Below are 14,303 nucleotides of genomic sequence, written 5' to 3'. Positions count from 1 at the left end.
GAAAATTAAAGTATGAAGAAGTTAATACAGGTTAGGTGAGGTTTTGTGGCATAAAGAATCAAAAACAGCAAATTTAGTTACAACTACAGAATCTATAAAACATTTAATTTAGTTCAAAGGCAGGTCTGGAGTGTTTTCTTTGAGGGAGAATGTGAGAACAGGAGCACATAATTTAATTTCAGCTCAGAAAAAGGTTACTGGAAATGATTTTTCTAGGATGGCACACAGCTAATCTTCTCAGTAAAATATTAACTATGTTCTTTCCCGGTGCTGTAGATGCATTCTATTGATTAGGTTCCTCATTATAAAATATTCCTTAATGTGACGTTTTCTTTTTTTTTGTTCCATCAGGCCTTCCTTGTCGGTCTGGTCGTGTCCTGTTGCAGAGGCAAAAAGTCAGTGATTGAAGGAGAGGTGGAGGCCGATGACTCAGACGTAAGCGATGACGAATACGTCCACTGAAAATCGCTACTCGCTTGAATGAGTTTACAAATATTCCAACCATAACTTAAAGGGACTAGAAAGTGTACTTTTAAAGCAAACACGTCGGTAAATTTGTCATTGTTAATTCATTAGTCTTAGAGAGTTATCATGGTGGTTTCTTGTGGATTCTAGTCCTGTGTAGAGTCGTACAGTAACTGTCCCTCACCTTAATGAGACCTCGCAGACAGATTGTTGTGTCTTTCTCAGTCAATATTATTGATGACTTTGGGATTCTGGGAGTGTCCTCCAGCTCAATCCCACCTTGAGAATTCACTTCTCAACAGTTTGAAACTGACACAAATTGGTCATTTTTCTTGGGGAGAAGACACACTTACAGCAGCAGCACAGACAGAGTCGTATGTTGCTCCAAAACTTTACGTCTAAGCTTCATATAGTGACCGAGTTTAGATTTTTTTTTGGTCTCTAAGCACTTTCTAGACCCTTTAAATGGTTACTGTATGACAATATCCACAGATGGCTTTGACACAACCTTAAAGATGAAGTCCTTAATATAAAAACAGTCAAGCATTCATGAACAGTTTTGCTTGCTTCATTCTGAGATGCTTATTAGTAGAATATTCGTTGACAGTGCTAGCATTTTGCAATTTATTTTGCTTGTTTTTGTCCAAGGTTAAATATTATGCTAGTGGGCTTGATGTATTTTTCTTTTTTAAGTCATTTTCACACCAGACCATCATTTGAGCGAATATTACAGGACTTGCATAAATGCACTGTGTGAATTGTAAAAGGACCAATTACAACAGCTGTGTTTTCTGTGTTTCTTTTCTTTTTTGTTTAGCTTGATTTTTGCTCTTTGTAATGGAAGAACAAAAGATGCACCAAAAAACAATGAATTTTAGAAGCTGATGGAATTTCTTTGAAGCGCTTTATTAGCGGCGGCCATGTAACGCAGAACTTTTCTCATTTCTGTTGGTGCATTTGCATTCTAACACGGTACATGTCAAATGTATTGATGCTACAATACTGACGTAGAGATTTAACAGTGCATACACTGACGTGAATACACGCTGTATTTAATTGAAAAACCAAATGTTTGTGCCTCATGAATGTGTATAACCATGATGGGCGCACGCTAACTGTAGCCTAAATCACACTTATATAACCAACTTGCATTTTGTATTTGAGATGTGAATTTGCACTAAGAAACGACGGAGCTAATAGGTGTGTGGTCACATGATGACGGCAGATGGATGTGTTAAGTCGAAAACAATATCACACACAACAAAGGTCAAGTTGTATCCAGTCCATGTTGATTGATATGTGTATTTCAATAAATAAAACCACCCGAAAGGTCTTTACCGATCTCCACTTATTTCTCACAGGGCTGTCACTAACAGTGTAGTTTCTGCTGAGCATTTTTATCTGAGATCTTTTTTGTCGTATAAAATGTGTGACTAATACTAAAAATGCCTTTTTGTCATCTTCATTAATCTCCGAATAAAGTGATACCGTGACAAAGTGATGACCATAGTGTAGTGTGGTCAGATTTGATAAAAAAAACCTGCTGAGGGAGCTAAGCACAATGATTATTCAGTCTGGAAAAGTTGCTTTTCAAAGCCCAATGTTGCAACACTAAAATAAGTGAGAATGATGAGGACATGCATCAAATGAAGCTGACAGTTAAATACACCCCTCTGTGGATTAACATATAACTGCTGAGCGCTCACTGGGGAAGGATTTGCATGAAATTTGGTGTGCTTGTCCAATTAGAGTTTATGGTGTGCATACCTTGTCATAATTATTGTGCAAACCTGTTTTGAGTTAAGCCATTATGTGATATGCCACCCCCACATACACTAATAAACCAAATTAGCCTTGAGCCAAAAACATGCAGCCCTAGAACTTGAGAGAGGATTGTGTGATCATCGTGTCAGATCACAGGATTTTTGCCGTTCAGAGTGCAAGTTGTCTTGTCATCTTCAGTCCCGTCTCATCTTTTCCTTCCTTTCTACTTTACTTTTTTTGGCTGCTCCTCCAAGCTTGTTAAGGAAGAAAGAATAGATTAGAAAGAATCAAACCAGCTCCACAAGTAGGATCTACCTGAGGGCCGTTCATTTCATATTTTTTTCACATTTAAAGATTCTTTATGAAATATTCACACATGCTTCAGTGCTTGTGACTGATGGAAACTGGTCATTTTTTAATGTTGGCTACGGTAACTCGATTATAAAGCTTAACAGCTGCCTCCATATTCTACATCCATAACGACAACCACCAGACCCTGAATCCTACATAGTGAATGCAAGTCACATTTCCTGCAAAAATCCTTATGCTTGCTTCTAAGGGGCAACAACCTCAGCTCTAAAACTAAGCCAATGCAGAAGTACTGTATCTTAAAGCTGTAATATGTAAGATCTGAATCAGAATGGGCTTTATTCGCCAGTTACATAAACACATACAAGGAATTCTTTGCCGACAGTTGTTGTCTCTAGATCAGGGGTGTCAAACTTATTTCTTCCAGGGGTCGAATTCAGCCCAATTGGATCTCAAGTGGGCCGGACCACTAAAGTAATAGCATCATAACCTATAAATAATGACAACTTTTTCTCTTTGTTTTATTGCAATAAAAAACATTAAACTATAAGGCTAATGTCGTTCATTTTGTCTTCTGTTAATGTAATTATACTTTTTTTTCCCCTTTTGTTCAGACAAGGTAGAGTTTTTTGACGTTACCTGCTTGACAGCATCTAAAACATCCAAAAACTATACCTTGTTTGAACAAAAGGGGAAAAAAAGAAAAGTATAATTACATTAAATTATAGAATAGAATAGAATAGAATAGAATACGTTTATTGTCACTATACACATGGACAATAACATATTATACATATTATAATAACATACAAGAGCAGCTCCTTCAGTGCTAACATATACATAGAATAAACAGCATAAAAACCATAGATTTCAATAATAAATAAATGTGTATATCATAAGATAAAATAAGTTATATATACAGTATGAAATTTGAAAAATTACACAGTATTGTGGTCAGAGTGATATTGCATAGAAAGTAGTAAGTACTGATTGCACAATTGGTGATTATGAAAATAGTTACATTTGCAAACTATCCTTTAACAAAAAACGTGAAAAAGCTGAAAAAAATTTAATTTGTAAGAAAATTAAGTGTAGTATTAACAATATTATTCCTCGGCTTATCATTTATACATGTGCATTACACACAATATTACAGAAACATGTGGTAACAGGCGGAATATTGGCAAAAATTTGGAGTTTGGAGCTTAAATAAGAACAATTTCTCATTCAGTTTCTCATTTGCTCAGGTCATTGTTCTTCTTGGTAGTTTTCAAGGTTCAACTTGACTAGTTTTGCTTCAAAAGAGCAAAACTAGTCAAGTTAAACCTAGAACCTAGAAAAATGGAGTTGTCACCATTTAGAGCTTATTATGCTATTATTAAATAATAGCATTTCTAATAATTATTTTACTTTAGATCAGTGTTTTTCAACCTTGGGGTCAGGACCCCACATGGGGTTGCCTGGAATTCAAATGGGGTCGCCTGAAATTTATAGTAATTGATAAAAATAATAAATAAAAACTTACTAATAAAAAATGTATGGTGAGTTGAGCGAGACAATCACAATACAATACATAAAAGACATGACAAACTGTGAAGCTGAAACTGAAACTGTGGTACTGTTTATCTTTCAAATGTTCATTGTGGTTGGTTTCAGATGCTGCAGCTCTTTCATAATTCATAGTTTGAGTTCTTGTTTGTTCAGTATCAATTGTCAGCCTTGTAAATCCAAGCTGGACTGACTGTACATATCCTGACCAAGGAAAATCAAATTCTGACTTTGTGCAGTAATCTACACCTGGCTTTTCTGCCTTCGTCCTTAATAATATACATTATATAGATTAAATGTCGTCTAAAATTAATGCTTATTTGCAACATAGTATAGCAAACTATTACATGATCAAAAACATTAATTTTAGCAAAAACAAAAAAGTCTCCGTTTTGAATATCTGGCGTAACCAGAAATTTGTGATGTTAAAATAAGGTCACGAGCCAAAAAAGTTTGGGAACCACTGACTTAGATCTTTTTAGTCTGTATGTGGAACCTGAACTAAAATGAGTTAGACACCCGTGATAGTTAATATCTTCAGTGTAATTTTTGCACTTCGCAAATTCATCCCTTGGGCCAGATTAGACCTTTTGGTGGGCCGGTTTTGGCCCCTGGGTCACATGTTTGAGACCCCTGCTCTAGATAAATACATACATATTAACTCCAACCCCCATAGGCTTGGAGAATGGAGCAATACTTTATAGAGTTCAAAGAGTGATTCTAAATGTGATATATCAGAAATGCATGGGGTGTCCAATAACTTTCTTCCACTGAACTAACCAGAAGTTTTTGTGAATATTCTTCTGTCCAGATTTATGTTTTATGTGCAATTGTTAGTGTGATTCTTCTGATAGATCTGTGAAAATTCCCAACAACCACAAGCCATTTTGAGCCTGTCCAGTAAATCGCTTTAGGATCCAACTTTTAAATTCATGATGGTCATACACTCCAAGCGGTAGCATCCTGCTTATTATCAAAGAAACAAAAGTCTGTTTTTCCCTTACATTCATTGGATGGAATTATCTAATACTGTACTTTGAGGAAAAAAAAAATCAGACTAGAATCTATCCAAGAAAAAAGTTCCCTGCTGTGCAAGCGTCTAACAGAAGAGTCTTATTTTTTTCCTGAAACAGACCTGAAGCAGTTTTCAAATAAGGAAAAGATGATTGTGTGGAGCTCTGTAGATACCAAGAGGAATTACACAACAGTAGAGCCATTGTCAGGGGCCTCTGTACCCTTCATCTGTCTTACTGCTCCACAGGATGAAAGACCATAATGCATTTCATAGTGCATGGTAAGTACCCCAGTCTTTCAAAGTTTCATTTTTGTTGAGTTTTCTGGACTTTTTCTTTGTTTCTATTATAACAGCTTTTAAAGGAGTGATATTTAGCTTTTTAAAAAAATGGAATTATGCGTTTTAAAACATTTCCCTGTGATTCACATAAACTGTAAATGCTATTCTTAGGTCTGAATTCTTCATTAATTCAACTCCACAGGTCCATCTTCAACTCTGTTTCTGAGTAATGACACCAGAAAGGTTGTTTTAAGCTCTTGCCCTTTAAATGCAAATGAGCCACTTCATGCCCCGCCCCCTCCAGATTGTTGACTGTGCTGCTCTGTCCCATTCAGCCACTTTTGTTCATTAACCCTTTCATGCATGAATTAGGAAAAAAATCTTGACTAAGGTTCTCATGAGTGTTTTTCTTTGTCTTTAGGCTTAAAAAAAAATATATGTTTTTAAAGAAATTTTTTTCATGGAGTTACAAAAATGTCCACTCATCTGGACACAATATGTTTAATTTTTTGAGGCAAAGAAATATATATTTAAAACCCAATAATAAAGTGATGTACTGTGTGAAAACTATGAAATGCATTTTTTTTTATGCAGCTAATCTGATGTTTTCTCACATTTGAACATACTTTATGGAGATAACATGCAAAAAAACATATATTTTTGTTTAAGAAAACTATTAATTACAATCTAATAACAATTAGCAATGGATTTACACTCAGACATGTCATTGCAGATCAGGTTTATCAAGAACAGCTAAGTTACATGTTAATGGTATGAATTGCGGTGTGTGGGATGATGCATAAGTGTTTGCATTGTTGGCTGATATGGAACTAAAACAACAAAACCCATGAATATACAGTATAACAGCTGTAGAATAGATGCCCACTGTAGTGACCACTATGCATGAAAGGGTTAATACAACCAACAACTGAACATTTTAGGTAATCGGCTCAAAGTTTGGACATATTTTCAGTATGGACTACAACCGCTGCTGCTGATAAACAATTATGTCGAACTCTGAGAAATGTTCGTCGGAAGTCTTGACCTTATATGTGCAAATGTCGTGATGTAACTAGTTAGAAAACATAACAAATTAAGCAGGAATAAAAACAGGTTGTAGAAATCCACTTGATTTTTGCCAAAATGAATATAAAGATAACTTTGCAGCTCCTGGAGGGTTCAAATTCACACTTTTTGAACTATTAGGGTCCAAATACATAAATAAATGTACCAAATACTAATAAAAGTGGGTTTAGCAAAATATGACCCCTTTAACTCTTTATAAGCCACTCATAGAAATTCAACATTTCAACCTTAATGTGTTATTGGAGGACATAACAAGACTTTATTACTTTTGTGATTTTTTTTTTTTTTTTTTAATTATTGTAATGTAGAAAATGAAGGTCAGTGAAGTTACCATATTTGGTTCCTTACCCATAAGTGGCAAAAAATTACTATAAATCCATGAAATAAAAATAAAAAATACAAGAAAAACACATGGAAGGTGAAAGAAACATGTATTTTAGAACATTAGAACATCACATTTATAACATTAGAACAATATAAGTGCTGATCCAGACACCTGTCATCATCCACATTCTCCCTTTGAACATCATTCCTTACATTAGTACCATTACTTCATGGTACCAAACAAAGCAGGTCCACTCACTGTTCATGCAGAGGTGGACCTTACAGACCCTGTGATTGAAATGCACTTTATAATCAAAAACATAAATATTTACAACCCCAAATCAGAAAAACTAGGGTGGACATGGAAAATGCAAATTAACCCAAAAAGACCCAAACACCCACTGGTGACCAAAAGCATCTACTCATCTATAACACTGGTCAACAACAAATTTATTGTTTAAGTTTTTTGAGGTGATTTAGGATCATTTTGGTGTGCTGAATCCAAAAATCACATTAATTTTGCTCAATCAGGTCAACTTTCTGAACTATGCTACATATTGGCTTTTTAACATTTTTGCTTACATTTATGGGCATTTTCACATCATATGATACAAAATTCTTTCATATTTCTTGCAATAAACGAGTTCTGAAGATTTTACTTTTGCCAATTTATGATTAATAGTTTTTTTAATATTGCAGGTGAATGAAATGGCCTCGACTAGAAGATCTTGCAAAAATTCTCTGCGGTGAATACACCATTGTACCTAACAGGAATCCTGTTAGAAAATGATTTTTTTTCTCTTAAAACCTATTTTGGGTGAGAACTATATAAAAAATCAACTGATAAAGTCACAAAAATGTAATCAATTTTGTGAGAAGATCAAATTTTTCAAAATCAAATTGGCAAAAAACCTTGACCTGATTGAGAAAAACAGATGTAATTTTTGGATTTAGCAGTGCAAAATGGTCCTAATTCAGTTGAAAAAACCTAGACAACTTGCAAAAAACATTTTTTTGTAACCCAGTGTAATGTTTGATAACTGTTGAACCACTAATCCTATTAAAATATGGATGGAATTGGTGTAAAATACAGTTTGTCATCTTTTCATGGTCAGCAGATATGACCCATTTGGATGTTCAGAGTCTCCGTTGTTACCACGGAAACACCGTCATCTTCTACAACATTGATTCACCAGTAAAACCCATTGAGTTAGATCAGTGACAGTGGATGGACACACTGGGTTTCATGTTCACTTATTGATATCATTGCTGAAAAAGTTACTTTTTCTTCACTTTTTTCAGTTTTTGATATAATAGCGCTCAACTTTAATATTAGCTTTTATCAACATCTACATCAGGGGTCTCAAACTCATTTTTTTTCAGGGGCCACATTCAGCCCGATTTGATCTAAAGTGGGCTGGACCAGTAAAATAATTGTATAATAACCTATAAATAATGACAACTCCAAATTTTTGTCTTTGTTTTAGGGCCAAAAAACCCCCATTAATTTATGAAAATACTTATTTTTATAAACTATCCAAACAAAAAAGATGTGAATAACCTGAAAAAACTGAAATTTCTTTAAAAAAAATAAGCGCAATTTTAGCAATATTATTTCTCAACTTACCATTTAAACATGTGTATTATGGAACTGAACTACAAAGACACTAAATACTTAGTAACAGGCAGAAAATTGTTAAAATTGTGCTTAATTTTCTTTTGATATTTTAGGTTGTTCGTATTTGTTCAGGTTATTCACATTTTATTATTACAGGATAGTTTGTAAATGTAAATATTTTCATGATTTAATGTTATTTTTTGCACTAAAACAAAGACAAAAATGTGAAGTTGTCATTATTTATAGACATAATGTAATATTTTTTTCACATCAAACCGAGAAGAAAATATGGAGTCATTATTTCTTGTAGGTTATTCATTCATTCATTCATTATCTGAACCCGCTTTATCCTCACTAGGGTCACGGGGGTCGCTTAGTGCCTATCCCAGCTACATAGGGGCGAAGGCGCGGTACACCCTGGACAAGTCGCCAGTTCATCACAGGGCTTCTTGTAGGTTATTGTGTTCTTATTTTACTGTAGAGCATATTGGTCTGTATGTGGAACCTGAACTAAAATGAGTTCGATAGCCTTTACTGTGGAATTTTTGCACTTTGCTAATTCATCCCACGGGGCAGATTGGAACTTTTGGTGGGCTGCATTTGGCCCCCGGGCCGCATGTTTGTGACCCCTGATCTACGTGATCAGTAAATTGAACATAGGAAAACACATGATTTACACTAAAAAAACACAAAATATAGAGGATAATATACCAATAAATGGTCATAAATTGGGGCGGCCATGGCTCAGGTGGTAGAGCGGGTCGTCCAATAACCGAAGGGTTGGCGGTTTTAATCCTGCTATGTCCTAGTCAGTCCATTGTGTCCTTGGGCAAGACACTTCACCTCCTTTCCTCCAGTGCCACTCACACTGGTGTATGAATGCGTATGAATGTTCAGTGGTGGTCAGAGGGGCTGTAGGCGCAAATTGGCAGCCATGCTTCTGTCAGTCTGCCCCAGGTCAACTGTGGCTACATGTAGTTTACCACCACCAGAGGGAGAATGTGAGAGCGAATGAATAATGGATTAATAATGTAAAGCGCTTTGGGTGTCTAGAAAAGCGCTATATAAATCCAATCCATTATTATTATTATAAGTTACTTAAGAGGACCACATTGGACCTGAGATTGTTGACTCACTGTCCTCACTGTAACTGTTACTGTCATTGTCTTGTAATGTTTGCGGAAATGACCAAAAATAGTCACTTGCCTGATAAAGGGTTAGAACTATAATGCAGCTACTTTCACGATGTCTCCAAGTGGGACTTTTTGGAGATTTCTTATGTCATAAGAACATTTCCTACCAGAATTACTCAATACAGAAGCCTTTTATTCAGAATAACTGCATTCATTGCTTGAAAACGATGACTGAGGGTGTACCACATGTCTAAAAGCATAACAGTTTCCTTTTTCATTATGTCCTCCGCAGCCTTTTCTAGGTTGGTTTCTGTGATTTTTGGGTGCCCTAAAGTTTGTCCTCTGGGCTTTAACTCTTTTGACAGGCCTGTGATAGACGAACAGTTTGCCTTACCCCTCAGACATGCCTCCAGGGAGGAAAGTGACGCATGATCAATGTGATTATGTTGATTCAGTGTTTGCAGCCCCTAAGCAGGTTAACCTCTTTGCTCTTGTGCGCCTGTGGGACCTGCCACTCACTCCCAAATGAAGACTTGTCCAGCAGGCTTGTCACCATGTCCCAGCTCCATTTACCAACAAATAATACAGGCTTTCAGTTTTTACAGACTAGGGGCTTTTTGTCAATCTCACTGCAGTCACATTTGGAGTATCCGATCTTGATTTTCTGTATAAAAGAACATAGATATCCTGCACAATTTGTATGAAAAATTAAATTATTAAAAGTCATCAACACTATCATCATCATCTTAAATCACATTACCGTCTTTAACTGAGCTTCAGAGAATAAATTAACTTAATTAAGTGAAATATTTGCATATTAAATGATGGCTCATTTACGCTACTGGCGCAGACAGTAATTTTGTCTTGATTCAGATTTGCATAAACTGAAATAAAGAGCTCAGTAACAACAGAGCTGTGAAAGAAAAGTTATTAAAGCTGACAGAAACAGCACTTTAATCACAGACCAACTTAAAATCTTCTAGGTCTGTTTGCTCGCTTTGTCATGTTTGTCATGCTCAGCTGCCGGTGAGTCAGTACATGGTACACTCTCGTTTGACAGTGACATAATTCATCCAGTGGAGCTCATGGAGACCTTTGATCTCGTACACATTTACAGCTTCTCATTTGAATAACATAAGGTCATATAGGCACATAAATGATGTCTGGAGGCAGTGGGACTTGTCTGCTTAAATCTTCCTCAAAATAGCGTTTAATGTGGGGAAGAATAAGGCTGGGAAATGATGCATTTATTGAACAAATCTGAATGTTTGGAGAAAAATGTTAAAGCTAGTTAAACAAATGGGGGGTTCTATGAAACTGGGACCTAAAAACAGGACATGGGGGTTAAAAATTCAAACCAGATGTAGACTAATGTTGTGAAGCAAATTTGCAAGCACTTTGGGTCTATTTTAAAAAAATAAATACTTAATGAGATTAAAGAGGAACTATTTTTCAGATAAAACACATTTTATATTATTTTGCATTATTTTTATACAAAAATCTGCATGTAACATGGTCAAAAGGACACGAAAATTGTGTGCTACTATTTATTTTTTTTAGTATCTCTTTATTCTCTCACAGGTACATTTTGGGAATTGAACAAATTATGCAAGGCAGTGTTTCACAAAAATGACCGCTGTTGCAAAATAATTCACGATTTATATGCGTTTAAATGGGCAGGTCTGCATGTAACGTGAGCGGACACGATGGGTTACATACAAAACCTGGAATGAGACTGCAGATTCGTGAAAAACCCAGATGTCTGGATCAGAAAAACCACTTGAATCATCAAATTTAACACAATGCCTTTATTTACAGTGCTATATAAGACCATTTCCAGCCGTGTTTTCCAGATCAAATGCACTGACACCTAGGTAGCTTTTCATGTCACCATTTTGTTCTTATTTTTGGCCATGGTATTTTATTAAAAATTAATTAATTTTGGGATGGCTCAGAGCAAGAGTTCAATTTTTTTTTGCATTTATCTGAGGCCATCATTGGGTACATCCTGGGGAGAAATGTGACTAAATTTCTCTTTTATTATGGGGTCTAAAAAGCTGGTAAAGTGCCAGGTACCATAATAAACCCAGTTTTATAGAAGCACCCAAATACAAAGTGAACATCTACACTATCTAAAGAACGATAACCTGATGCTGTGTAATCTGTATCTTTAAATGCACAGATTAATCAGGTGCAAATATATTCAGTTATATAAGAAGATAAAATAATACTGCACAAATACATGAAAATATTCTTGAAATGGTAAAAAATGATATGCTTGATTGTGATTGAAATGCGCTTTATAATCAAAAACATAAATATTTACAACCTCAAATCAGAAAAACTAGGGAGGATGAAAAATGCAAATTAACCAAAAAAGACCCAAACAGCCATTGGCGACCAAAAGCATCTACTCATCTATAATGTTAAATAACTGTTGAACCACTAATCCTATTAAAATATGGACGTAATTGGTGTAAAATCCAAGCTTTCGTCTTTTCATGATCATCAGATATGACCCATTTGGACGTTCAGAAGCTCCGTAGTTACTGTGGAAACACCATCATCTTCTACAACATTGATTCACCAGTAAAACCCATTGAGTTGGATCAGTGACATTGGATGGAGACACTGGTTTCATGTTCACTTATTGATATCATTGCTGAAAAAGTCACTTTTTCTTCAGTTTTCTCAGTTTTTGACATAATAGCGCTCAACTTTAATATGAGCTTTAATCAACATCTACATGATGAGCGAATTAAATATAGGAAAACACATGATTTACACTAAAAAATAAAAAATATAGAGCATAATATTACAATAAATGGTGATAAATTACTTAAGAATGGTTAAATATAGAGAAAAAATCATTTTGAAAGTACCACAAAAGTAGCACTGGGTCTTTATGGGTTAAAACAGAAAGTTGTGATGTTAAAATGTACCTTAACCTGTGGTTTGTTGGAGACAATATTGATACAGTTTCGTATTTTATCTGATCGATTTCATTTCATTTGTAAATATACATCATTCCTCCCAAATAAGAGTTCAACACATTCAAGAAAAAGTTGGGACAGAATAGGACTTAACCACTAATCCTGTCAATACAGTGAAATAATTCAGTTAAAATACAGTTCATCAACTTTTCAGCGGTGTCTGATGTCGTTTTTAGATACATTATCTCCATAATCACTATCATTTTCTGCAATATTGATTCACCAATAAAACCCATGTAGTTTGACAAATGATAGTGGTAGTAGACGCTTGTTTTTATGTAGAATTATGTATATATTTTGTTGAAAAAGTACTGTTTCTTTCAATTTACTCTTCTGATATAATAACCTTTGAATTTACTGCCACCAATATGTGATTTTCACTGGAGAAAAAAGCAAAAAATATTATAATAAATGGTGATAAATCCATGTGGAAGTCACTGAAAACAAAATAGTTCTGGGTCTTTATGGGGTACAGTGGAAAACCTTTGTCAAATACTGCAATAAATAGTTATATCCACAAATACCAATACAGTCTTTGCAGTGTCAGAGGAAGATTATTACACTGGGTTACAAATAAATGTTTTTTGCAAGTTGTCTGGGTTTTTTCAACTGAATTAGGACCATTTTGCACCGCTAAATCCAAAAATAACATCTGTTTTTCTCAATCAGGTCAGGTTTTTTTGCTAATTTGATTTTGAAAAATTTTATCTTCTCACAAAATATAATAATTAATACCAAAATAAGATTGGTAAGCACACTTTATGAAACTTGTGACTTGATTCCTGTTAGGTACAATGGTGTATTCACCGCAGATGTAGCAGAATACGTCAGGCTTATTTTTGCAAGATCTTCTAGTCGAAGCCATTTCATTCACCTGTAATATAAAAAAAAAAACATTAATCATAAATTGGTAAAAGTAAAATCTTCAGAACTCGTTTATTGCACGAAATATGAAAGAATTTTGAATCATATGATGTGAAAATGCCCATAAATGTAAGCAAAAATGTTAAAAAGCCAATATGTAGCATAGTTCAGAAAGTTGACCTGATTGAGCAAAATTAATGTGATTTTTGGATTCAGCACACCAAAATTATCCTAAATCAGCTCAAAAAACTTAATAAATTTGTTGTTGACCAGTGTTATGCATCCTCAATTCCTTTGGACGCCCATCTCTCAGTGGAAATGTGTATTGCAGTTAGACCAATAAATATTCCAGTTCTTTTTTTGGAGGAAGTGGGCACCATGGGGTCCAAACCAAAGACACAGAGGATCATCCACACTGTTACCAGTTATTTTTAGACACCAAACATCTGTCCCGGTCTGGTGTTGAAGCAGGTCGTAAGGGTCATATGTACCTGAATGATGCACCTTTAATACTGAAAAGTACTTGTAGATTTTGGAGAAACACATGCTGCTATCTGCATGACAACTTTTCCAGATACAATGATTCATATTTCAGCAGAACAATGGGGTGCAGGTGCTGGACCGGCCTGATGCAGTCCCGTCTTGTCCTCATTAGAGAATTTGAAGAGACATCTCGAAACAAATAAATGTAACGACGAAAACTCTGTACAGGTGTTGTCTCTGGATGAAATTTCACCTGAAGTGTTCCATCACATGGTGTTGTCTTTCCCTAAAAGTGTCTTAAAAGGCAGCATTACAAAGTGGCACATGCATTACTTTTTTTGGGAATGTGTGTATTTTCTAAAAAAAAAAAAAAAAAAACAGGACCAACTCTAAGTTTCATGAGGCAGAAAAAAAGTTATGTT

At 35.0% G+C, this 14,303-nt stretch overlaps 1 protein-coding gene across 3 annotated transcripts in view; it reads left to right on the top strand.

Annotated features, from left to right (window-relative positions):
- The window catches only part of lmbrd1 (LMBR1 domain containing 1), a 70,031-nt gene extending 68,233 nt beyond the window's left edge, over nt 1–1,798 (top strand). For all 3 annotated transcript variants that reach the window (XM_030155654.1, XM_030155653.1, XM_030155652.1), the window contains one exon: nt 352–1,798. In XM_030155654.1, the coding sequence (XP_030011514.1) occupies nt 352–462 (111 nt within the window). In that variant the 3' untranslated portion in view covers nt 463–1,798. The remainder of the gene's footprint in view (nt 1–351) is intronic.
- The last annotated feature ends 12,505 nt before the right edge of the window (nt 1,799–14,303 follow it).

Source organism: Sphaeramia orbicularis, chromosome 15 (assembly GCF_902148855.1).
Source record: "Sphaeramia orbicularis chromosome 15, fSphaOr1.1, whole genome shotgun sequence".
Classification (NCBI taxonomy): Eukaryota; Metazoa; Chordata; class Actinopteri; order Kurtiformes; family Apogonidae; genus Sphaeramia; species Sphaeramia orbicularis.
This window is presented reverse-complemented; position numbering and strand designations above follow the sequence as displayed.